This window comes from Syzygium oleosum, unplaced genomic scaffold, assembly GCF_021117445.2.
Source record: "Syzygium oleosum isolate NSW1041296 unplaced genomic scaffold, Sole_v2.1 Sole_v2.21, whole genome shotgun sequence".
Taxonomy (NCBI): Eukaryota; Viridiplantae; Streptophyta; class Magnoliopsida; order Myrtales; family Myrtaceae; genus Syzygium; species Syzygium oleosum.
The window spans coordinates 3766813-3792141 of NW_026607505.1; the positions used below are offsets into that span (position 1 = coordinate 3766813).

General features: G+C 41.6%; 3 protein-coding genes across 4 annotated transcripts; 2 read left to right on the forward strand and 1 right to left on the reverse strand.

Annotated features, from left to right (window-relative positions):
- Nucleotides 1-870: 870 nt before the first annotated feature.
- On the reverse strand, nt 871-2058 carry LOC115671189 (uncharacterized). Its single transcript, XM_056320999.1, has one exon. It carries the CDS (start codon nt 1829-1831, stop codon nt 1217-1219), a length of 615 nt encoding a protein of 204 aa, XP_056176974.1. The 5' UTR covers nt 1832-2058; the 3' UTR covers nt 871-1216.
- Nucleotides 2059-7504: 5446 nt separating this feature from the next.
- Nucleotides 7505-12005, forward strand: LOC115671227 (uncharacterized). 2 transcript variants are annotated; one of them, XM_056320934.1, is made up of 7 exons: nt 7505-8050; nt 9666-9704; nt 9832-9902; nt 10198-10262; nt 10842-10931; nt 11025-11138; nt 11368-12005. In XM_056320934.1, exons 1-7 carry the CDS (start codon nt 7680-7682, stop codon nt 11797-11799), a joined length of 1182 nt encoding a protein of 393 aa, XP_056176909.1. In that variant the 5' UTR covers nt 7505-7679; the 3' UTR covers nt 11800-12005. The 2 variants fall into 2 exon arrangements, with proteins under 2 accessions (XP_056176909.1, XP_030448591.1); XM_030592731.2 differs by having other exon boundaries at nt 7507-8050; nt 11046-11138.
- A 4256-nt stretch (nt 12006-16261) lies between these two features.
- LOC115671268 (casein kinase 1-like protein HD16) lies at nt 16262-21091 on the forward strand. The gene is made up of 16 exons (XM_030592789.2): nt 16262-16657; nt 17005-17133; nt 17246-17319; nt 17420-17489; nt 17560-17615; nt 17707-17778; nt 18036-18130; nt 18220-18286; nt 18399-18528; nt 18613-18831; nt 18935-19077; nt 19162-19336; nt 19761-19851; nt 19936-20093; nt 20184-20372; nt 20466-21091. Exons 1-16 carry the CDS (start codon nt 16571-16573, stop codon nt 20523-20525), a joined length of 1815 nt encoding a protein of 604 aa, XP_030448649.1. The 5' UTR covers nt 16262-16570; the 3' UTR covers nt 20526-21091.
- The last annotated feature ends 4238 nt before the right edge of the window (nt 21092-25329 follow it).

The window sequence follows — 25329 nt, forward strand, 5'->3', positions numbered from 1 at the left end:
GTGAACACGAAATCGGCTATAATCACCAAAGTCCATGAATTGTTTCATAAATGTATAGGGCGGGGAACAATCTTCCATTGCAACCGAATCCATGCATGGTTATATGTTCTTCCCTACAAATATATATTGATCGGTGTTTTCTAAAGATCAGCTTAAAGGTGACACAAGGGATAATTGTCAAAATAGTCTTAAACTTATTGTACAACAGCCAATTCTATCCTAAACTTTTCAATTGTGCTAATGTAGTTCAAAATTTTTTGACGATTTACCAATATAGTCTTAAACCTTTATTTATGTCAATTTAATCCTGGACCTATTATTTGGATATTTGGCTAGAAAGACTACACCAGCAAATGGTCAAAAGGTTTAGAACTAAAATGACAAAAATATCAGAGGGTTTAAGATTAAATTGGCACAATTGAAAGGTTCACGACTAAATAGACATAAAAAGCCTCATTCTCATTGTAAAGCCTGGCTTTCCTGCATTCTTCTCGACAAACGCTGTCCCGTAAGCATCTGTGGTCACTTGATTTTTAAGAAGGTTTGTTTCGTTACATGATGAAGGTGCCAAATTAGTTTGAATTGCAGTACACTTCGGTTTATTATATCTTCTTTTTGCTTATTTTTTGGTATTCGTAATAAGCCCGTTCTAATCATTTCGCTTAGATTTAGAACTGAAGTTCTTTCATTATGTCCTATTATCTCGCGCAACGCGCTCAAGTTGATGTGTAGTTATAGGTTCTTTACGGCGAAATTTATGGATCATGGCGAGATAATAAGAGACTCAACTTTTCTTGCGACTCGAGTACACTCAAATCTCCTTAATATCTTAGCCAAAAAAGAGAACACAACTGATAGCTCTGATGCTCATGCTTGAATCCGCTTGCGCTTCTGCAACTGAAGCGACCCTTTTTAAGTAATTATATACATCCGTGGATGTATAAGATCCTAAAATATATTGGTCGCGCACACATGACTAACCATCGATCATAACCCTCGTCTCTCCTAATTGAACTCGCCCAACTTCTTTGTTAAAAGATACAGAAAATCAGAGGAAATATCTTAAATATCTCTAGAAGATATCTAAACATCTCTAACATTCTTCAATCAAAGATGAGGCTTGTATATATAGACCGATGCATGCGATATATAGATCCATGGCGAGGCCTACTATCATATTCGCTATGGTATCAGGCTCATCAACGATGAACCTGATCTACGTGAGTATTTGGCCCGCTTCAATTGACCGTCGTTCTGTCGTAGTTTCTCTCGTGATAGCCGGAATGCAGCTCGAGCTCCTCGCGATGGCCGCTTTCTTCGGTGTGCCTTTGCCTCTGGGGCTAACGGAGTTGGCCCTAGAACCGCCAACACTGGAGCTCTTCTTCAAGATCTCCCTCATGGCCTCCGCTTGGTAGAGCACCGGGTACGCCCGCCCGAGTCGGTTGAACCGCATGCATGCGTTCATGTGTGCGTTGAGCGCCTCCTCCCAACTCTTCCCCCCATTCCTCTCCATCTCCACGCGCACCGCCTCCGCGCACAGCCCGCACACCAGCTTCCCTGAGAACTTCTCACGGACGCGGCTCGCGTACTCCGGCGTGCACTCCTCGCACATCCCACAGCACTCGCATTTGGCATCTTCCAGCTCATAGATCGGCAGCAGCGGTGGCCTCGCCTCACCGTCGGCTCCGCGGATGGCTTCTTTGCTAAGCTCGGAGGTGATGTCAGAGACAGATCTCTGAAGGGTCTCCATGGAAAGCCTCGGAGGGTTGTCCCGGATGTCGTCGTTAGCTTTAGGGTACGATCCGATGGGGGTCTCTCTATTTGGCGCCATTGGAGTTGAACTTCGAAGCAAGCTTTGTGATCAAGGTAAAGCAAACGCAGCAAGCTAAGGTTAACGTGAGAAATGAAATAAGAAAGGAAGGTACCATGTGTGCGAATATATAGGCAGATTACATTACTATTTCTCTAGGGGAAAATAGAAGAGTGAACTGAATGTGGACCGTCGGCAGAGTCTTGCGAGACTGGGTTTTTCATGAAGATAACCTTCCAATGTCTCTTTTGTGGGTAACTTTTTCTGTGTGGGGGCCGATGATCTAGTTCAGTTACCTCATTCTCAAGTCACACGGACATGGAAGGGTTTCATTGGTTCGCTTTTGCTTAGTCGCTGAGTTTTCTGCATTTTTTTGTGGTCAGCTTTAATTGGATTCTCATATTATCAATCTGTAAGATCAACAAAGGATAAATGCACCTCTCTTTCGGCCAAGCTTTAAATTCACTTCTCAGCAGTTTCCATCTCATATATCAAATTATCTACTCGCGATTAGAACGATTTCGTTCGGCAATAAAACGACGGTGGTGGTTTCGTAGTGTTTAGGGTAAACAAGACTCTTAGTTTAAACGTTCTTGCTTTGTCCTTTACTGAACTTATGTGCATGAACTCAGCTCGAGTCAATGCTTGTAAGTATACTAATCTTCCTTGGATAACTACATCTAATTAAGTTTAAGAATCGAGGTTTTGTTTTCTGTTCTAAGCACGATCGACTTTGCGTCAGCTACAAGATAAAGAACGTGGGTGGCTTCAGCTCTCGAATCTTAACGTTATCCTCTGCGGTATGCTTTATTTCTACATGGTGTCGCTCATACAGAAAGCGCAGAAGGATTAAAGAACAAAAAAAAGGAAATTGTGGGGTGTTCACGAGATGTTCTCAGTTCCTCCCCAACCATGCACATGCATGTCCGAAGAGATTAGGTTAAACGAAGGGACCCAGGCGTTCCAAACGAGTCTTGTCTGTCCCAAAACGAGCAGAAGCTGACGAACAGAGCAGACACACGCAAAGATTCGGAGCATTTCACGAGAAGCATAGCAAGACATGTGAGGGAGAGTTGGAGGTATCCGAAAGAAGACGAAGTTGGAGAGCTCTTTCAATGTTGAGCAATTAATTCGCAGGTGACTCGAGGAAAAGGAAAAGGGCTGCAACGGCGTTTTGGCTTGGCGAGGGTATGAATCGCATTTTTGGTGCCGAACTCGTTACCAAAAGTGGCCTTGACGGGGCGAGATTCGTTTGATCGAAGAGGCAAAAACGCTTTTTGGAACCTTTTCGGGGCAGCAAAAGTGACCTCCATTTGCCTCACCGACAGGGAAGAAATTAACTTTTTTAAGTAGTATTATGTCCCTTTATGCGTTCATGATGACCCATCGTTGATGTGTGATTTGCACTGAATATTGGAGAGCTTGTTTGTGCAAGGTGTGAAGATCGTACTTAGAAAGAGTATTGTGTTCTCTCGATCACGAAATATGTCGAGAGAACTAATATAGAGTATTGTGTTCGCTTTACCGGCTGCTCAATGAAACTCTGACTAAGATAGTTTGTGAGGTTCGATTTTCGATTCAAGCCGCTTAAAATGGAGGAAAAAACCTCCTCGTGTTACTCCCCTAGTTTACGGGACAGAAATGGCGGCAATTTTCTAAAAGCTGTTCCAGTTTTGGATGTGCCGCAGTTACGAGATGTTTAGTAAATGAAATTGGCTATAGAAAGGCGTTATCAAACAATCTCAGCAATTATAACTTCTCAAAACATGACATCGGTATAAATTATAACGTGCTATTATCTTCTAATTCACGCATCCGAGACGTACCTCTGTCTTTACACCTAATGATTACCGAAACACTTGTTAAATCACGCCAAAAGGACGAGAAAAAGAGACGAGTAGCTTGGCGCTTGTGTGATTTTGTCATCCTTTTGTAGCCTCGTGTGTAAAAAGTTCCTTTGGCAGTCCATGAAACATGGAAGTTGGTCATCCTCAATGCGGCAGCATTCTCTCGGCCCAGCCCATATTCACGTCCATCATCTATTTGCCATCAACCCTCCCAAATTTTGCATTATCATGTTCTCTATTCCTTCCATCAAATCCCCGTAATTAATTGCGTATTACCGCCGCCTGCTCGGGGCGGGTCCCACGGCGCTCGGTGGGCGGCCCATCGGCGCCACGTGTCTTAAGAAAGTAAATAAAAGAAAACACCACGTCTCCGTCAAAACAAAATAGGCAAAATTAGAATAATAACTTGACTGCACCTTTTGAAAATTTTAGGATTTCGCTATATTTTCGCTACGAGTTTTAAACCTTCCGGTGTACTTATCCCATGTAAGTATAGATTGCCACGAATCAATCCCCTTAGTTATGAAACCATTCGTGATATATCGGCTTTTACTCTGCCAATTTCACTTCTCTCAAACTCAAACCAACTCGAGCATCGGATGGTCCCAAAAGAATCCATGCGCGGGGACATTTTTACATGTGGCGGACCGAGAATCTGGTGGTCAAGGAACTAATGCGAGAGAGGGATCGGGTGTCGGCCCGGTTCGCATTCCGGCCACTATACGAAGAGGATAGCCTCTCTTCTCGTCATTTCAGCAGGAATCATCTTTTCCCACAATAGCAACTGGTCGTCTCAATGTATTACAAAATGGGATTATAAAAAGAAAAAGGGCAAATTTGTGCCTTTTTCTATGCTCGTTTTCGTTTCATTATTCACGCAGGAGCGAATTGCGAGAGAATATGGAATGGAATATGCAGCGTTGTTGGCGCAGACGAAAGATCTGGTTTATTTCGGGTGGCGTGGGCTGGTCTCGGCCGCACGATGAAGAACCCAACCGTCCGATTGGGCTTTCTTGGATCGGGCGGTCCAACGTTAGATGATGTGTAAACGCTAAACGAGGTTATCTAACTAAATTAAGGTGGATCTTTTGGGTACGCCACGCCTAACGAAGATTTTGTTTTAAATAGTGGAATTAGAAAAATACTTATCTTCCGTCTTTCCGTGGCCAACCACTTTCGGGCACGTGTTCGCGAATTTAGAAGGATTCCAAGGAGGTTTTGTTGATAAGGATTAATACCAAAGGAAACCATAAATTATGCCCACCATGACATAAATACCATAAATTTTTTTTTGTCTCTAAACTTATCTATTATGGCACAAATACCAAAAAAAAAATTGTGTCCATAGATTTATCCTGAATTGAACTTAATAGATGGTAACTATGTCACACATGTTTAGGTTTGGGTTTTTCGTGACATAAAAAGTTAGGGATATCCGTGTCATGATGGACAAATTTAGGGTTTTTGATAATAAAAAAAATGCAGTACATTTTTGTCGAGTATAGTTTTTGGTTTTTTGTAGTATTTATCCTATTGTTAATTTTACGGTATTGTTAGTTCTATGGATTGAGTCTACCACACGCACGAAGAAACGTGTGGAAAGAGTCTTGCTTTTTTTGGCGAGGACTCAACATGACATCGATAGTTGATTCAATTTGGATTAAGGTCGCCTCGGCTACGCGGCAAATCCTCGTTTTTTTATTTATTTATTTTTCCTTTTAAATATGAACGATGAAGATCTCGCGATAGGAGCCTTACGTTGTAAACTTCCCCAATAAGAAAAACAGGACGCCTTAGTCGTGACCTGCACGTTCGTGTGGCTCTTGCCTGGCCATTTATAGCGACCAAATCAATGCCACGTGAGCGGGTTCTCAGACAAGACAAACGAGTTGGCGTGGCGAGTACAGTTCATATTTATCAATAGCATCGGAAATTTAAATGCTATTCTATGTTTAGCATCATGCTTACCAAGTATCACACGGTTTTATAAACCGAAAAAAGAAAGAAAGGGAAAACTGAATTTATTAATTATCATATCGCGACATTTTCGTAGCTTATTAATTTTTTGGGATAATGACATAAATGATCTATGTAACTTTGGCCCAATGTGATGTGATCCATGAACTTTTCATTTGTTCAATGTGGTTCCTCGATTTTAGTTCAATGTGCAATATGGTCGTTGGACTTTTAATTTGTTTAATGTGATCCCTTGACTATTTGAAAATGTTCAATATTGTTCCTAAACTTAAATTAATGGAAGGATAACATTGAAAATTTCCATATATTCCAAGGTCTAGTTTGAACGTGTACCAAAAGTTCAGAGATCACATTAAAGAAATTAAAAGTTTAGGGACCACATTGCATATTGAACTAAAGTTTAAGAATAATATTGAATAAATTAAAAGTTTATAAATCACAATATTTATTAGGTCAAAATTCACGTACTATTTGTGTTATTTTTATATTTTTTTTATTGATGCCCTAAGAACGTTTGTCAATATTTTATTGTCTTAAATTGACCTATGAATTAGCTTAGTTCAACGGACAAGCTGTCTCATCTCTAATCATTTTTGCAATTAAATTTTCAATAATTTCTTGCTAAGTTCCGTCAGCTTTCCTCCTGCTTTCTTTGAAGGAGCGGTCATAACATAGACTAGACTAGCTTGTCCCGGAAACCACAAGCAATAAAAGAATCAGTTGACCGGCGCCGATCCCGTGCTTCGCGGCTCCCCCTGTTCTCCCGTCGCGCGACACGCGGTCGCCCAATCACCGCCTCCCGTCTCCTCCCGCGGCCGCTTTTCAGCGCCACGTCATCGCTCTCCGCTGCGCCCGCGCCGCACCCACGCTCACCTCGACCTCGCTCCCCCGTCGCGACCGTACGAACGTTCGCGCCACGTGGAGGAAGGACCGCCCACGATCTCGACGGTCCGAATCACGGGGGGGCCCACCTCCCCTCGAATTTTCCACGTTCCGACAAGGAAAATCGGTACCTCCGGAGTTCGACGGAGGAAATGACGTGCGCCCATTGCCAAGTCAAAGGATCATGTTTGGTGGACGTGGAAAATAAGGTTTGAATTTCGTGTGAACTAACAAATAAATATGCTCGATTCGTACACGATAGAAATAGTTTTCTAGTATGCCCTCTTGCTTCTCTTCTTGTTTCCTTCTCTAATTTTTAATTTTTGTTTTTCAAGTTTTCTAGCTCATTCGATATGCATAATATAATTCTTTTACTAACATAACAATTTACATTCTCTGTCAAAATCTCGACCCGACATTTTCAATGTGCCGCCTCTTTGCATAATTTATATAGGGAAATAAAAAGACGCAAACCCATTAAAGACACAAGAAGGAAGGGAGCAAGGGCAGCTTCAAAGATTGGCTAAGCATCTCGAGAGAATAAGTAATGTCGAACGGTAAAAAGATCTCGTCATACAATTCAAGCGAAGACCAGATTGCACAAAAGACTTTCAAGCTAAATCCATTCAAATTATAAGATCAATATGTGTTACGAGTAATATATACTTGTACCAAACACGGCAATTATTATTAATATAATCGGAAAAAATGAAAGTGCTAATTTAACATTTGACTAATCCCCTCAGATAACACTCACGACATCCATAGGTTTGAAGGAAAATTTCCACCGTAGAATGGCGAAATCAAACTCAACCTACGAACGAACGAGGTTCCACGGTAAGCCCCCATAGGCCCGTCCTCGCCGGATCGGAGCCCTCAGCTGGGGGGCCGGTCGTACGGTTCCCAAGGTAGTACCGGCCTCACATGATTGCCCTTTTGTCATCTTCCTTCTCCTTTCATCGGTCCCGTCGTAAAGCAGAGAGAATTGAATGCGCGCATCAAATCCTCGCCCGTAAACTCTCTCTCTCTCTGTTTCTCTCTCTAACCTCCGCTTCGTTTCCTTCTTCGATCTCTCTCCTCCGCGCGTGTGGTGCGGTCGCAACCCGGCGTTCCCCCGCCCGAGCTCCCTCCTCCGCCGCGCGGCGGGAACGTCAGCCGCGGCGATGGCGGCGGAGATGGAGGTGGATCAGCTGACCTCGGGCGCCAGCAATCGCATCATCCCGATCCTCCGGGCGCTGAAGGTCTCCCTCGCGTTCGTCTACGGCCTCCTCTTCTCCCTCCTCCTCCGCCGGCGCAACAACAACCACCAACACCACCACCACGGCCGGCTCTCCCCGCCGTCGCACTCCAAGCTCAGGCGGCGGGAGGAGGAGGAGGATACCGAGAGGAGGAGGGCGCTCGCCGAAGGGGTCGAGATGGGTTGCCAGGACGACGGCTGCGTCCGCGCGTGCCGATGGAGCACGTGCCTGTTTTACGGCGTTCGGAGGAACGCGCTCTTTAGCAGGTCGTGGTTCCCAGCGACCGGTGAAGTCAGGTGAGTTGTTTATGTCGCTTTTTTCTAAACATCGATCAGTTCGTTTAAGGTTGATGATATTGCTTTGTTTGTAGTTTAAAATGCGTGGTTTTTTCCGAGCGGTTTGAGTGTTCTTTTCATGGGCAAAGCGTAGGCAATTTTTAAATTTCGTCATGGTTTGAAAGGGGACTTGATGTCCCTGTTTGGAATGATGGCGACTGTTCTGTTCTGGTGCGCGGTAGTGGAGAATTTTGTTATTGCCAGTCTTCCATCGACAGTGGGTTTTTGAGTATGTTGATATTGAAGGACCGAATCGATGGACGATTGCGTCTGATTGTCTATGCTTAATTTTTCCGAGTGTCTCGTATAGATCACGGAATCTGTATCCTGGATTGTTGTGAATTTTTAACAGCGTCTGGATGTTATGTGTTAGCTATACCTTGAACTGGAGGAGCAAAGATGCTTTTTGGTGGGTTCTGCGGGTCCATTTCTCAAACTGCCAATGAATGTGCTTAGGTTGGTTAAGAGGGGGCGATACATCAATGTTTGCATGAATTTTGGGCCTTGTTTAAAGTATTGTCACATTGTTGATACTACTTGAAGTTGTTTCAGTTGGGGATACATCGATCTCTACGTGTTTTTCCGGCCATGTGTTTTGTCATTGATAGGTTCCAATGCCCATTGCTTGGTTGATATGTTGTAGTTCTCTTTATTTTGAACAAAAACTTTTGTTTTTGGTTCTGCGTGAATGAAGTCCCTTTCATTCTACATTTATTTTCTCTCTCCTTGTTGGGTGTCGATGCGAGAGGTTGGCGTGCTTTCTTCACTCGAACGAGGAAAATTAATGGCCAGAATATTGTCAAACTTGAATAATCCAAGTTGAATCTTTCTTCCGAGTACAAATCAGTTCTATTTTCCCCCTTTTTTCTTCATTGAAGCATCAATGTCATGTCACGCTGTAAATTGCTGAGAAAAGAATTGAATTTTAGGTTGGTTAATTTTGGAAGTTATCTTTTAAACCGTGGAAATGCCAGAGACTGCTTGGCTGGTATATACCCACCAAAAAAGAATTGTTTGGTTAGTTGGTTCTTAAGTTGTGCAGTGAAGTAGATTTACTATCGAGCCACAGGAGTGTATGCTTTTCGACTATTCTCTCCCATGATGAAGTTTGCATGGTTGAAATTTTGTCAAGAGGCCCTAGATGATTAGCTCTCGCTGTATTAAAGTTAGCAACTATGAAGCATTAACTTTGAATACTCGTGAAATGGAGAAGTTTTCTAGCTTAAGCTTCAAGCATTAAAGCTACCTTTCCTTGTTACCATGTTATGACACTTTACATCCTCTTTAAATTGCTCGCGTTGTTCATTTTGCCCACTGAGACTACTTCTTTCCTGATAACTGTCTTTGGTTAGTCTAAGGCTTCTTTAAGTGAATCTATTACCTTCTCCAATTTAACTTTGGCAGCCAGGATGATCACTATATAAAGGATTAGGTGCTGCATGGCTCCCTGATTGTTGTGGCTTTCATGCCACAGATCTGATACCTGTAGCATGTACTGTTTTGCATCATTTTCAGTTGCTTTCATGCTACTTTTCCTCCAACATTGCTTCTTATGTTGATTGTTATGTTGCTTCAGGGGGATATTGGTCATTATTCATGGGCTTAATGAGCACAGGTAAATTTATCAATGCCAAAAATTAAAGGCTCTCCCCCCAACCTCCCACCCCCCCCAACCACAGATTCATTCTTTGTTTGGAAGTTTAGCTGATTTGCCCGATTTGGGTTCTTGATTTGTTGTTTAGCGGAAGATATGCCCATTTTGCAAAACAACTAACATCCTGCAACTATGGTGTTTATGCAATGGACTGGATCGGTATTGTATTCTTAAGCTCTATCATTTTGTGCTTATCATTACATCTAAAATGACAATCTATTTTTTAAACAAAGTAAATTTGGATATGGCATCACGTAGTAATGGGAGTGTTTGAAAGTTATTGGCGAGTGCTTTTCTTGTCAGGGGTATGATTTGGGTTGGAAACTCTCCTTAAATGACTTAATGGCTAAGATGACATTATTTATTTTCGTCCCAATGACATTATCATCTTTCTTAGCCTTCTTCTTGAGATTGGGATGCATCAAGGTACTTAGCTGTCCTTTTGATGATATAGGTCATGGGGGCAGCGACGGGTTGCATGGGTATGTTCCTTCACTAGATCATGTTGTTGCTGACACCGTAAGTATTTCTCTCATACCATTGATATTTTATTCCTTTCCTCTAGCTGGAGGAAACTCTTGTTTCATTTCTTTTTGAGACAATTAATGAAATGAAATGATTTGGTTTCCCACCATCGTTGCTGTAGTCTCCATTCGTCATGAATTTTGCATTGCAGTTTAGAGGGACACTTGAAAACTAGAGATTAAGTTGTTGGAGTGAGTGTGAAGATGTTTAATTGAAATGCTCCTTTATGCTCTTGTCCGATGAAAAATTCTTGAGATTCAGTATTTTAAATCGAAAGAGAAAAAAGTAGCAAGTATTTTGATAACTGGACGGATGTTGATCAAATAAACATGAATAATAGGTTTTACTCTCGATGCTTAGTTTATCTAGCATGTGAGTCATTGTACTGGTTCAATGTGATCGTGTAAGGTTTAGTACTCATCCGCGACAGCTTAACTGGTTAATCTGCCGTTTGCTTCTTCGGCTTTTCTCTCAAATGATGAACTTGCTTCATCTAGACTAGAATTTGTTGGCCTATAGACTTGCATGCTTTATGATTCAGCTAATGCTGCAAATTTATATAATTTCTTTCAGGGGGCCTTCTTGGAAAAGATCAAATCAGACAACCCTGGTATACCATGCTTCCTTTTTGGTCACTCTACAGGAGGGGCGGTGGTTTTGAAGGTAAACATTGGGAACTAGATCATCAAGTGCATTTAGACAGTTGACATCTAATGATAATTTCTCTGTATCACTAACATCGCCTGATGAAATTAGTCTGCATGTGTCCTTGAACAGGCCGCTTCATATCCTCATATTGAAGATATGCTGGAAGGAATTATATTAACCTCACCAGCTTTACGTGTGAAACCTGCACACCCGATTGTTGGGGTATGTCTTTCCTCTCTCATATGATACATGTACTGGACTTTTAGACTGGATAGTCCTGATGCCCGAAATCATACTCCTACAAACAATCTTATTGGACACTGGATTGAAGTTTAACTTGTCATCAAGAGCTCCTTACAAACGAAACTTAGCCCGCGTAATTTGGATGCTTCTATTGGTTGTTGTTCTACCTGTGTTTGTGTAATAATCCTATTTTCCCATATTCACACAGGCTGTGGCTCCTCTATTTTCTCTAGTCGCACCAAGGTTCCAGTTTAAAGGTGCTAACAAAAGGGGAATCCCTGTGACAAGAGATCCTGTGGCTCTATTAGCCAAATACTCTGATCCATTAGTCTACACTGGACCCATCAGGGTCAGAACGGGCCACGAAATTTTAAGGATATCCTCTTATCTGATGCGGAACATTAAGTCCATTACTGTTCCATTCTTTGTTCTTCATGGAACCGCAGATAGGGTCACTGATCCACTGGCCTCCCAGGATTTGTACAATGAAGCAGCGTCCAAGTTTAAGGACATTAAGCTCTATGAAGGATTCTTGCATGATCTTCTGTTTGAGCCTGAGAGGGACGAGATCGGTCAGGACATAATTAACTGGATGGAAAGGAAATTAGGTACTGGTTCCGAGGAGATTAGAGTTTGGTAAATCTCTTGCCCACTTAAACAAGGGCCAAAATCTCAGGGTATTTGAAGCTGGTTGATTACCGTAGGTGTCTATATTCTGTCTAAGGGTCTTTTACATGTATGTATGGCATGTTTTGCCAACGAAACTGTATCTTGTAATGTATGGCATTTGAAACTGTATCTAGTACTTTAGAAATATATATGTGGCTCAGCATTGTTGAAAGAGAACATGATGCCTTTGCCTGATTTGCGTGCTGGTTTCGAATTATGGTCTTTCACAATTTATCTGGAGTTGGATTTATATGCACGAGAAAACGATGGATGGGCACCTGAGCCTATAGTCGGTTCTCATACGTTGCCTCATGGGCCAGACCGGATATTATGATGGTGGAGCGAAAGCCAGTAGATCCCCGTTTGCGAAAGTTACAGGGAATAAAGCGAGGATGAAAACAGCATACTCAGGAAGGCTTATCCTTTCGAATTGGAACTTATCTAGGTAGGGTCTTGTGACACGGATGGTTTTGATGATTTTCTTTTGCTTCTGAGGATTCTAAATTAGTTCCGATGCCTGCAAAATCACCGGACCAAATTACTCGTGTTTACCACAGGATCTAATTAAGCAAGAAAGAAGGTATTTTTTCTGGCACTGTATATTCATCAATTCTGGATCGATGGATGGATCGAAGCCGCATGTTGCGACTTGCTCGGCATCCGACTAACCTCTTTTAGAAGCTTCAACACGTTTTCCTATGGTGGCCAGATATTAAGTTAGTGTTCGGAGATCAGTTTGAGACGGTTGAGATGTTCTTTGAACCAAATATCTAGCTTGAGCAACTGAAGCATGTTATTGACAATTCTGAGGAACTGATTAAGTTCATTGATATAGTTTACATTGACTTACACACATATATATGTACAGCTTGTGAGAAGCTGTAAGAATTTAGAACATGTGAAAAGATCTCAACCAAATACAACTCGAACAATGATCATATCTCAACTGAACACAAATTGAAATGATTCGTTCTGCTGTTGTATCTTCAACCGAATATATTGATTCTGGTTGCGCTGGCTGCATGTCGCATAATTTCAGTCTCTTGAAAAATGTTCGAACTCAATAATGGACCTCCCCTTTCGTCGAGGATGAGGGCGGCCAGCCCTCACCAGGCCACCAGCAAGAGTCGCTGCCGTCATGAGCAAGCGACGGCCTGCTTGCCCTCGTTGGTAACAGGTGTTTTTAAACTAGGGTGCGTTTGGAAAAACTTTTCCAAAGGCCTTTGCCCCAAGGCAAATGGTGCCTGAAATTTTTTTTCGAGAGTTATAGGAGATGATGCAATTGTATTTCCAAATGCCTTTAAATGCTTTTAACCCAAGGCAGGTCCGAAGGTGTTTTGAGCTTTGAGCTTTGAGCTTTTAGCAATTTCGGAATGTTAATATATTTTTTTTTCGGGAAATGCATTTATCTCGCGCGATGTTGCCGTCGGAGGGCTCAAGTCGCTAGCAAGCAACTGACGGACTAGACATGACCAGAATTGGCACCGGCAGCCCTACGACCTCAGCGAGGGCTGTCTGGGGCTGCCTACCGTTGAGCTATTTGCCGGTTTTGAGATTTTTTTTTTTAAAAAAAAGAATAGCAAAAGTCATTTACAAAGTGTGATTTTTCCAAATACCATTCAGACCAAAGTTGCCACTTAATTCATTTTTAAATTACGATTTACCAAACACTACTTGTATTTCGAAAACCCTCTCCAACAAAAAATTCTTTACATTTTTGTAAATACTTTCATCAAAAGCCAAACCAAATGAACGCTTAGCCCCATCAAACAACTGATTAGGCTTTTGGTTCGCGGGTCACCGGTTCAAAGGTTGAACGAGGGTTGAGCATTTGCATAATTTACTACAAAATCATGTAATATATATTTATTAAAGTCGTTGAACAAATAATAATGCCTAGCTTAGTTGGTTCGGGTCTTAAGCATGTGTCACGGTCCGGAGGTTCCCCATGCATTAAGGACCGTAAACCATCTAAAGAAAATAGGCAAAACTTCTATAGTATTCTTGAGAATATTCTAGGGGCGGGCAATATTGTAAATATACCATATTTTAATTCCTACGCGGGTGATTGGTCAATAAGGAGGTGGCGTCTAGATAGGGAGGCGACATCTTCACTGTTAAATCGAGAAGAAATCTACGGTTCTGGTTAAGCTTATACTTGTATATAAATGTGTCTCCTCCCCTCATTTGGATCATGCGTTGTGTAACTTACAGACTTGCATGGCGAAGATGGAGATCATCGTCGTGGACATCCAAGAAACAATTGAGGAATTGTCCATAAGCATCGAAGGAGGCGAAATTGGAACGGTGAACTCGAGGTCGCGGTGCAAGAGCTCAAATTCGGCATGAGAGAACTTCGTGGGAGATGCTGGGCATCCTGACCACTCAAACGAAGGGTCCAAAGCCCTTGGGCTAAATTTTGGGTGTCTTGGGAAAGTTGAAAGCTTAACGCAAGTCTTGGGCTTTCAGCTTTCTCGGCATGCTTGTCCCTAGGGTTAGTAAGTTTTTTTTCCTCCAAAACTACCCTCACCAATTTTTTTGGTTTTTCGATTTTGCCCTCATTATAAATATTCATTTTCTCTGCGTGAGAGCAGCCGACGATGGACCCGCGAGGTCATGTGACCTTGGCCGCCCTCGCCGAGGGATGCCAGGGGCCGCTTGAGGTTCGAACACAGACAACGGCTACCAGCGCCAGATTGGGATCGCTGGCGGCCCTTTGTTGGCTCCGGCGAAAGGTTTGATTTTTTTTTTCATTTTTTTAATAAAAAATAAGAAAAGTCCTTTGCAAAAATAATTTTTCCAAACATTTTTTTTTACCAAAGTTGCTTTATGCACTTTTAAATTATAATTTAACAAACACAATTTGCATTTTGGAAAATTCCTTTCTCTGCATTTTTCCAAAGATTTTCCCTAAAAATCCAACCAAATGCGGTCTAAAGCAAACCGGTCAAGTACTTTCTTGTATGCCATTTGAGGGATTTAGGGTTATGGTGGTTCTTATACCAAAATGCCCCTCAGAAAGGGCACATGTAACCAACGCAGGTTCGCCTGCAAGCCAATATCTTCATCAACGTTTATGAGGTCAGAGTGATGAAGCTCAAGAGGTTATTGGGTTGAAGCAATCAAGCTCGTGGAGGTTATTTTGGAACAAGTCAAATATGGAAACTTTCAGAAATGGATACCAGGTATTTTGAAACCAAGTCAAGTCAAATTGAAACCTCAAAAATTGAATGCCACTTCATTATCCAGGTCTAAATAACTCTACCAGTCAAAGCATCAAGTTCAGCTCGCGTTCGTCTCTATTGCTTAGTCAAATGTCCTACCTTGTCTTGTAAAAGAAGAAGAATGGCCACTAGGTTCAATGCCCGAGTTATATTACAACACATTCATGTCGAACGAGTTTTAAGTTAACGCCAAGCAATCCTTACATTTTTGCTTGAAAATCAAAATTGTTCATGTACTCTTTTTTCTTTAAAACCATTTTTTATTTTCCAAAGAGTGTCACCGACTATTTTTAGGTTGGCTTAATAATGGAATTTGCCGATGTTTAAGATTTATGTGGACATTCTTTCTTTGTTCATATGTGAATTTTCTCTCTTTCGTGTGGACTCTCTTCTCCCTCTCCCTCTCCCCGGGGATTCTTCTTCTTTTTCTTCTTTCTTCTTCGTACCATTCCAAATAAATAAAAATCCCACAAAATATAACATTCGCAACAATGCAAAAATATTTGTACTCATTGGCTATCAGCAATCGAGCAGCCATGTTTGAGCTGGCTGCCGCAACCTCCAAGCTCACGCAGACATGGCCGATGCGAGCACGTAGCTCGAGAGGCCAAGGCCTCGAACTTTACATTTGGAAACTCGCGCGACCATGATTGCTATGAGCTTAAGATTTGGCCATGGTGGTCGCGAGCTATATCAGTAAGAAAAAGAAAAGAAAAGATACAATGGAAGAACTAATGATGACACTTTTTAAAAGGTAGAACAACATTTCTAGAAAACATGTAAAGGAACAATTCTGGTATACGATCAAAAAAACAACGAGATTGAAGCATTTGGCCAAACGAAAAGATGAACGGATGCGATCAACAAAATGTAAATTCGCCGAAAAGTCATAAAAAAAAAAGCTCGAAAATGATATGAAAAGGAAAAGAGCAAAGGGAAGCGCACACAACAATCTTGTTCTCTTTCTCTCTCTTTTTTATTTTTGGGAAAAAGTTCGTAAAGACGAAAAGAAAAATAGAAAAAAAAAATCAATCTTGGACCGGAAAATTCAAAATTCCTTTCAATTTCTGCTCGGATCTCCCAACTTTCCCTCCCACCAAGCCCTAATTTTGTTCAATTTTCTTTTTTCTTTTTTCTTTTTTTTTTCATCGGCCGACGTTGTCCCCCTCCTCTTTCTGGAAGCGTATATAGTTCCCCTTCCTCACTCTCTCTCTCTGTCTTCTTGTTCGCATGCTCGAAAATACCCACAAATCCGCTCCAAAGCGCGACCCCAAGGCCATTGCAGAACCTTCCCGAACCTTGTACGCGGACGACCCGTCGCCGCCTCGGGCCGCCTGAAGCTGGGCTCCGCCGCCGCCGCCGACTGCGGGGGTCCACGGCGTCGCGTGGCTCATCCGGGAGGGGCCTTGCCGGGGAACCCCGATAAGCCCGCCGTACGGACAGGCGGGCGGGAGCTTACGACATTGACGGCGGGCCGCGGGAAGGAGGGTGGGTTTTGGAGTCCGGCGAGCGGCGGCAATGGCCGAGAGAGATAGCGGGGGCCGGAGCTGCGACAAGGGCGTCGGAGCTGAAGACGAGGGGAGTACGGCTCCTCTTCCCGAAAAGGTGAAGATTGTTTTTGGGTCTTTGTGGTTTGCGTGATCGGAAATTTTGGTGGGTTGCTGGAGAACGTAGGAGCAGTTCGATGTTTCTGTAATCAACGGTTGAATTTTTCGGAGTTTCGGGTGTTGTTAGGCCACTGAGGAGCATTATGACCCTCCATTTGAAGAGCTGCAACAAAAGATTTACTTTCCTTTTGGATCTTTTAGAGCAGCTTATGGGTCTTTTTGTTTGCCTTAATGACTTTGATTGCGGGCGATTCTGTGTCCTTCTGATTATGCGTATCTGTATCTTCGGGCAGATTGGTACAAGTGAAAATGCTGTCTGATAGTAAAAGTTTTCTGTCTATGCAGGTTCAGGTCGGTGGTTCGCCGTTATACAGGATAGATAGAAAATTGGGAAAGGGTGGTTTTGGTCAAGTATACGTTGGGCGAAGAGTTGGTCCAACTTCGAACGAGCGAACTGGCCCAGGGGCTATTGAGGTTCGGAATTATTGATTTTTATCATGAATTTTGTGTCAGGCTTACGTTTTCAATTGTCAAAGTAAAGACTGTCTGTTCTTTTAAACTGTCCGTTATGATACTTAATTATTAGGTTGCGCTGAAGTTTGAGCATAGAAGCAGTAAAGGATGTAATTATGGACCGCCCCACGAGTGGCAAGTATACAAGTATGTTTCCAAAGACGTCTTTTGATTTAGATTTAACTTACAAAGGCAATTTATGGACTGACTTTTTTGTTTCCACATTTGCCTTCTATTGGTTAAACAGTGCTCTTGGCGGAAGTCACGGAGTACCGCGAGTACATTACAAGGGGAGGCAGGGTGACTATTATGTCATGGTATGTTTGTGACTCTTAAATTGCGGTTTAGCAAATTCGGTAATTCTAGCTAACTTCACGTTGTGAACAGGTTATGGATATGCTTGGGCCTAGTCTATGGGACGTATGGAATAACAACTCTCACTCGTATGTTTCTTTATCGGATTAGTTGCTAAAAGGTGTTGCAAATTCTCCTTTTCTTGTGTCCTAAAGATTTTTTGCATGTATTGCAATGCAGCATGTCAACTGAAATGGTTGCCTGTATTGCGATCGAAGCAATCTCCATACTTGAGAAGATGCACTTCCGAGGGTAAATTCCTATTTTTTCTAGTTTTCATGCTTCTTGATTGTGTTTTGAAGTGACAGTTTTATATTTCACGCCTATATCGTCCAAAACAAGATCAAGTAAAAGAGTAACCGCTTAGGTTGTTTGTCGTGCAAGTGCATGTAAAAACAATATAGTTGAAGCGGGTCGTCATAATTGTACTCTTGATTGTGCTGCCCGTCATTTGATTGCGCTGTTGTTGAACATATCAGGTTTTTATATTGCTGGTGACTTTTTTGCAGATATGTGCATGGTGATGTAAAACCTGAGAATTTTCTGCTTGGTCCCCCAGGAACACCTGAAGAGAAAAAGCTGTTTCTGGTTGATCTTGGCTTAGGTGTGCTAGCTGTTTTTAGTCCTCTTTCATGCCACAAGTCATTGGTGCATTACTTAAATGTCAATATTATTTTCTCTTTGGCCTTGCAGCCACCAGGTGGAGGGATAGTTCGACAGGCCTACACGTTGAATATGACCAACGTCCAGATGTTTTTAGGTTAGCTTGATACTTCAATGCAATGCTTTATAGAAGAGTTAGAATTTCATGGTTTTTTGTCTGGATACCTTACTGATTGTTCTGTGTTGTTGCTTCTTTTGTATTTTTTCAGAGGGACAGTTCGGTATGCCAGTGTGCATGCTCATCTTGGTAGAGTTGGCAGCAGGAGAGATGACTTAGAATCACTTGCTTACACTCTCATTTTTCTTTTGCGTGGACGTTTACCTTGGCAAGGATATCAGGTTTAAGTCATCAAAATTTAAAAAGAGTAAAATTGCTGCTTTTACCTAAATCACCCATTGACCCTTACCTATGGGTTTCCTTAGGGAGACAATAAAGGGTTCCTTGTCTGCAAAAAGAAGATGGCGACTTCCCCAGAAACACTCTGTTGCTTCTGCCCTCAGCCTTTCCGACAATTTGTTGAGTATGTGGTGAACTTAAAATTCGATGAGGAACCCAACTATGCTAAATATATCTCTCTCTTCGATGGAATCATTGGCCCTAATCCGGATATTAGGCCGATCAATACTGATGGTGCTCAGAAGGTACTTACGTTTTTTTACGAACATATTGCAGCTTGTTGGTTAACAAGCAGAGCAAACAACTTGCGTTTTTGTGACATGTATTACTTTGCTTTGTGCTCTGAAGCTTGTCTGTCAGGTTGGACATAAAAGAGGACGATTGACACTGGAAGACGAAGAAGATGAACAGCCAAAAAAGAAGGTTCGAATGGGGATGCCTGCTACACAATGGATAAGTGTCTATAGTGCTCGTCGACCAATGAAGCAAAGGTTTTCTGCATATCTCATTTTCCCTCGAATTCTTTGTATTCCAAAGGAAAGTTTTTTCATCGTTTTTTCTCTGCATATGGTTAGGTATCACTACAATGTGGCAGATATGCGGTTATCGCAACATATCGAGAAGGGAAATGAGGATGGGTTATTTATCAGCAGTGTGGCTTCTTGCTCTAACCTTTGGGCCTTAATAATGGATGCTGGCACCGGCTTCTCTGCTCAAGTTTATGAACTCTCACCCTGCTTTCTTCACAAGGTTCCTCTTACTATCAAGACTATGGACATCGATTTTTGAATTTGTTTTTGTTATGTATGTGTTAGTTTCATTGGATCTTTGACTTGCTATGCACTGATGTGAAACAGTTCATACTTTTTTCAGTAGTTTGTGGTGTGACGAGTCGCTTCTTCTTGGTTTGTTACTCTTTAAAGGATTCCTATCGATTGCTTCTGGCATTGCCCCGTGCTCTTTCAGTGGTTACATGTGGGCGCTTAGGATGGTGTGATAGTATAAGCATGCAACTCCACCCATTTAAATTCTTGAGGCAGTTGCATATAGTACTTATTGTTATGGTATTGAATCACTGAGTATTTGCTCATTGCTGTATGGAACATTAGGACTGTTATCTAATACTATGTTTTAGCAGAAGAGATTATTGATGCCTTTTGCATTTTTCTTCTAGGAGTGGATCATGGAGCAGTGGGAGAAGAACTACTATATTACTGCAGTTGCAGGAGCTAACAATGGCAGCTCATTAGTTGTTATGTCTAAGGGTTAGTTATTGGATCTAAAGACGATGACATTCTGAAATGATCATAGATTTGTTTCTCTGACTTCTGTTATACCCTAAATGGTAGGAACTCCATATCTGCAGCAGTCATATAAAGTAAGCGATTCATTTCCCTTCAAGTGGATTAATAAAAAATGGAGGGAAGGCTTTTTTGTCACATCGATGGCTACTGCTGGGACCAGATGGGCTGTCATCATGTCCCGTGGTGCAGGGTTTTCTGATCAGGTTTTGTTGTTATTTTGCCTTAATATTTGATTGCTTTTTTTGAGACTAAAACCAGTTCTTAAGGTTGGAGTGTTTATTTGACAACATTAGGTTGTGGAGCTAGATTTTCTCTATCCTAGTGAAGGCATTCATAGAAGGTGGGACGGTGGCTACCGCATCACATCAACGGCTGCTACTTTAGATCAGGCTGCTTTTATCCTCAGCATTCCTCGAAGAAAGCCAGCAGATGAAACCCAAGAGACCTTACGAACTTCTGCTTTTCCTAGTACACATGTCAAGGTGATTTCTTTCTTCTTTTGTCAGGCATCAATCTGTGCTGGTTTCTTGGATATTTTAATGAGCATATGCTTTTCCCTGATTCTTTCTTTTCAGGAAAAATGGGCAAAGAATCTCTACATTGCTTCAGTATGCTATGGTCGGACTGTTTCATGAGCTACCAAATTTTGTCCTCACCGTTGGAATATCGATGAATCATTTGGATGATCGGCATTCGGCTTTTACCATCTACCACCCACTTACGAAACGGCAAAACAAATCCAAACCATATGGATAGTTTATGAGTGCCAAAAGTATATTTCATTATTCATCGCAACACTTCTAATAGAAAAGACTCTGCACTGTCTCAATCATATTAAAATGCTTATTAGAAAATGCCGTCATTGTTCTATCATGAGGCGAATATTTTGATGCTCCCCGACTAGAATTTGTATATGTGGAAGATATAACTTGGTTGATGATGCAGTGCAGGTCGGGTCTTGATTGTAAGTGGTACTTTTCAAGTGTTCAGTTGTGATGCTTCAGTGAAGCTGCAACTTTCTAAGCTAGACGCTATGTATTTGCCTCTGTAGGACTCAAGCGTCTGTGATCTTCATCCTTTTTCTGAGCTCAGTGATTTTGAGTTACCCATCAGAGAAAACCTACATATAGGCTGTCATTTGTATTACCATCAAATCTTTTTGTTCGGCTTCTCTTTAATTTTGAAGCGGTTATTCTGCGATAATATTAAGCAGCATCTAAATTACTTCTTTATCTTCATTAGCTAGATATGATAACTGTGTATTTGGTCTCTCACAATCTGCTACTATGTTGCTTGGTTGGTGGATCTGGAAAATTCGTTATTGTGAATATGACAGGAAGTGTGTGTTTCCGAGGATTTCCTTTTAGTCAGGGTTGTCGGTCATGGTAACAGGTCCTTGGCAGTTCTGTTTCCCATGTAAGATCATTTGTCTGAGCTGAAAAAGTAACTTATGTTTTTTTCGTTTTCATGTGGTCTAGTTTTTATACTTAAAATGAACATAGATTCGTATTTAGATTTTGCGTTGGAACACCTTATCATGTCGTGTGAAGGGGATCATGTCGATCCATCAATAAGACAATCACAGTTTGTGTTTGGTTTCTCACGTCCTAGTTTTAAAAACTTCCAAATGCTACAGTCTAAAACTTCTTAGCATTTCTGTAGCTATCTGGTCTCTGTTTTGACTATAGAGTACATGGGTATCTTGTGGTCATTGTGATTGCAAATTTTGAACCTTTGGCTTCCTATGCAGCTCGAATCGATCATTGCTAAGAGCTTGCAGCATGGCAGATATATATAGCAAGCAGTATCTTTAGTTGCATGTGTGGACTTTGTCATAGCAATCTCATAGACTTGGTGATCAGGCCAATGGGAAACTAATTTGCAAGATAAACTTTTCCGCTGAGCTTGAGGCAAATTTCTATCCCAGTTGATGGCTAGCTTGTGAATATATAGTGGATATAAGAGAAATTTTTGGTTTCTAGATATCAGGCCAATTTGACATGTGTTTATCTTGTTCAAGTTGATACATTGTTCTTGATAGAAGTGGGAAAGATTTATTCTTTCCTCACTCAGTATTTTGTATGTATGATTTCAATATCTCATTCTTGTGTTCCATTTTCATCTTGATTTTTCTAGAAATAGGGAAGCAATACACAAGAACGACTATCTGCATGTACACTACATAGTGGATCCTGCATCAGCTCTAAATGGCTTGAGGGTCATATGATTGTTATGTTCAAACTCTTTTTTCAAGTTTGTGGTTCTAAGTTACTGGCGAAGAACATGGAGATCTTGAGTACAGCCCAAGGCACAAAGAAGGAGAAATATCGTATGTTTTCATCTTTTTAATAATTATTTGAGGCATTGTCAGTTTTCTAAATTGTTATTTTATTTTTCCATCCCTATTAGTTTAAATTGCTATTACGGAATGCCATTAAAAATGAGCTTTTTTTATTTTCTGGAGAGATGAGTAAATAAATGAGGGCTCGCGAATATTTGTCGGCTATTGTTCAATTTAATTACCAAGGAATATTGTTGCTATCAGTAGCATAAGGAAATGTAGTATTTTAATTTGTTGACTTCATTGATGTCATTTCAGGGCTTGCGATGGGCCTAATATGTGCAGGACACGGGATGACGATTATGACCTGATCTTCTAGTGGCTTTAAGTGCAGATTGGGGGTTCAACGATCTGCTGATCTATTGAGGCATAAAGAAATGGTCATCTTTGTTATTGGGTACTACCTGAAGTTCCTCATTGACATATTGTGTGGTGATTCACTTCTTTTTAATTCCCTGCTTATTTGCCCATTGTAGTGACTGTTTTCTCTCCCCTGTTTTATCTCATTTTTAGGTCTCCTGAAGTTGTTCTAGCTTACCTGCCAGAAATTAAGCTGTTGCAGGTGTTAAATTGCTATTTGGGATGTGTAGACACCAATTTTAATACAAGTGACAGAAATAGCACCGATTTGCTCCTTCTGTTGCATGAATTTAGTAAAGAACGGCAGAAGTCCAATGTCTGTTTTTATGTGTGGAGTATTCGATGACAAGTATCACCAAAATTTCTGATGAAGTAATGAAAACCAAAAACACAGTACTGAAGATCAGTGTTGCTACTTGCTAGAAGCATGCACCGGCTTATTGTCTCGGATTAAAGTGTGAGAGTACTTGTTAGCCCGTGGTATGGTAAATCTAGGAACTTCCAATAGTGCATCATTTCAAAGGTGTGCTGCTTGGAGATTGATTAAGCTGGACCAGATGACTTCCTCGGATGTTTTACTTGGATTATTTGAGAAGATGAATCTGGTGTCTGGCATTTCTTGTTCACACAAGCAAACAGTTGTGTTTTTGGGCTCTCTTCCCAGAATAATCATGCTTTAACCTGTGTTGTATTATCCTGTTTCAGCTCGGTGCGTTGTTGAGCGTATTTAGGCCATGGAAGTCATAGAAGAGCAAGCATGCTTTCATTCAGTAATGAACTAGTAGTACCAATGGTTGGTGGCAAATGGATATTAATCTGGTATTTCAAGTCATGCGATGCCTTGAAACAGGAGCTCATGAGCATCAAGACCTGTTTTGCTTCAGCAAGAGTTTGTTTGCACAGATATAGTGCATGGAAGATGATGGATTGTTGCACATAACCATTTCATTTCGAACTTCTAAAGCTGTCGCGATGTCTTGTACTCGTGCATGTGGTGAGGCGCCTTTGCTGAATCACCTTTCACTGAACAGTTCCCAACATCGTGTGGTGTTGCCGACAGCGAGCCGGAGGTTTCTATCAGACAGTAATCGATCGCATGACCTTTCAAGAGGTATTGTTCTAAGGCTTCATTAGCATTGAGGTGATGTTACGATGACTCAAGATCACAAAGGAATGTATTGATACCCAATCCACGTCTAAATTACGAGAACCTGAAATGACGAGTAAATGCCATCTGATTTGGGTTTTCCATTCAGAGCGGATCAGTTTTCCTTGCCATCATGTTCCTTGCCGATGGTACCAAACTCAACTAGTTGCGCGTAAGAAAACTACTCCATGTTGACTAGAGCAACTCTTGGTTGTGCGCAAATGCAATATAAACGGGCACTTGTGATATCAACTGTTGTCGCCCTACGGCTCTTTCGTTCTTTCTTTATTTCTTTAAAGTAAAAGGTACGTTTTGTCTTAAGAGGACGAACCCGTTGAAAGAGAGGCAAGCCGCCTGGTTGGAAACATTGGGAGCAGATTCAGAACGTCTGGTGACGTTATTGACGATGACCATATTCGGCGATATTCTATTTGTTGAAGTCTGAGCCATGCACCAAAAAAGAAGAAGTCTAAGCCATGCACCAAGCTCGTTCTTACTAAGATACCGTCAAGATCTGCCCAATTTCCATATTCATATATGGTGAGTCCAAGCTTGGTTAGGTGCCTTTGGTAGAATGCCAGGAGTCCACGAGTTGAAACTTAGTTTCAAAGAGCAATGAGGTTTCACCAGTCACCAAGCCCTTGGAGAGCTCGTGCTTTGACCCTACCAAAACGTGTGTGAAAGAGGAGAGATCCCCTACCATCTTAGTCTTACTAAGTCTGATCTCCTCAACAAACAAAACCCCATTTAGGAGCACGATATATTTGACAAAATCTTGTCCAACTGTAACTGTGAAAAGCTATGCTTTTTTGACTGATATTCTTCGCACAATAAATTGAATATTACAAATAAAAGTAAAGGAGAACGAATGTAAACTTGTGCTTGGACAAGATTTTGAGCATCCGTTCAGCCTTCTCACATTAACTGTGAAAAGCATCGCCTTTGATTTCCATCTTTGTTTTTTCCACGCATAATATTTATGGCTGAGGTATGACAGTCACACTATTTCACGGTCATGCAAGCATTTCTCCGGTCAAAAGCTATTCTCAGCTCGAAGTATGCGGTTTTCCAACTGCTTTGGTCCATTTCGGCCGTTTTGTCCCGATGAGAACAAATAACAGGCCAATAGCGACCAGATTTCCCTTGGAATTTCTGCGCAAAATACAAGGGTCGCCTAAGACGCCGTGCGATTGGTTTTACAGGAACAGAGATGAGAGATTGGCGGCCCCTTTAGCCATTACGACTTGTCCACGTCTATTTTGTAAATTTGATTTGAGTGACCCATGTTGTAAGTTGACCCTAATCTTAGCAATAGAAAAACAAACGCTTGGTACCGCAGGACTGCTGTCACAGAGAGAGAGAGAGAGAGAGAGAGAGAGAGAGAGAGAGAGAGAGAGAGAGAGATAAAAAAAATGATTTGGCAGAGAGCAATGAGCATCGTCTCCGTCCAACTTAATGTGAAAAGGCCGAACGGATGCGACGAACGAGATCGAATTTCCAATACCTTGGACGCATCAAGAAGCAAAGAGTCACCCAATCATCCTTTCCTTCGACTCACGGCAACGGCGAAGCAAGCATTTCAACGTGATAC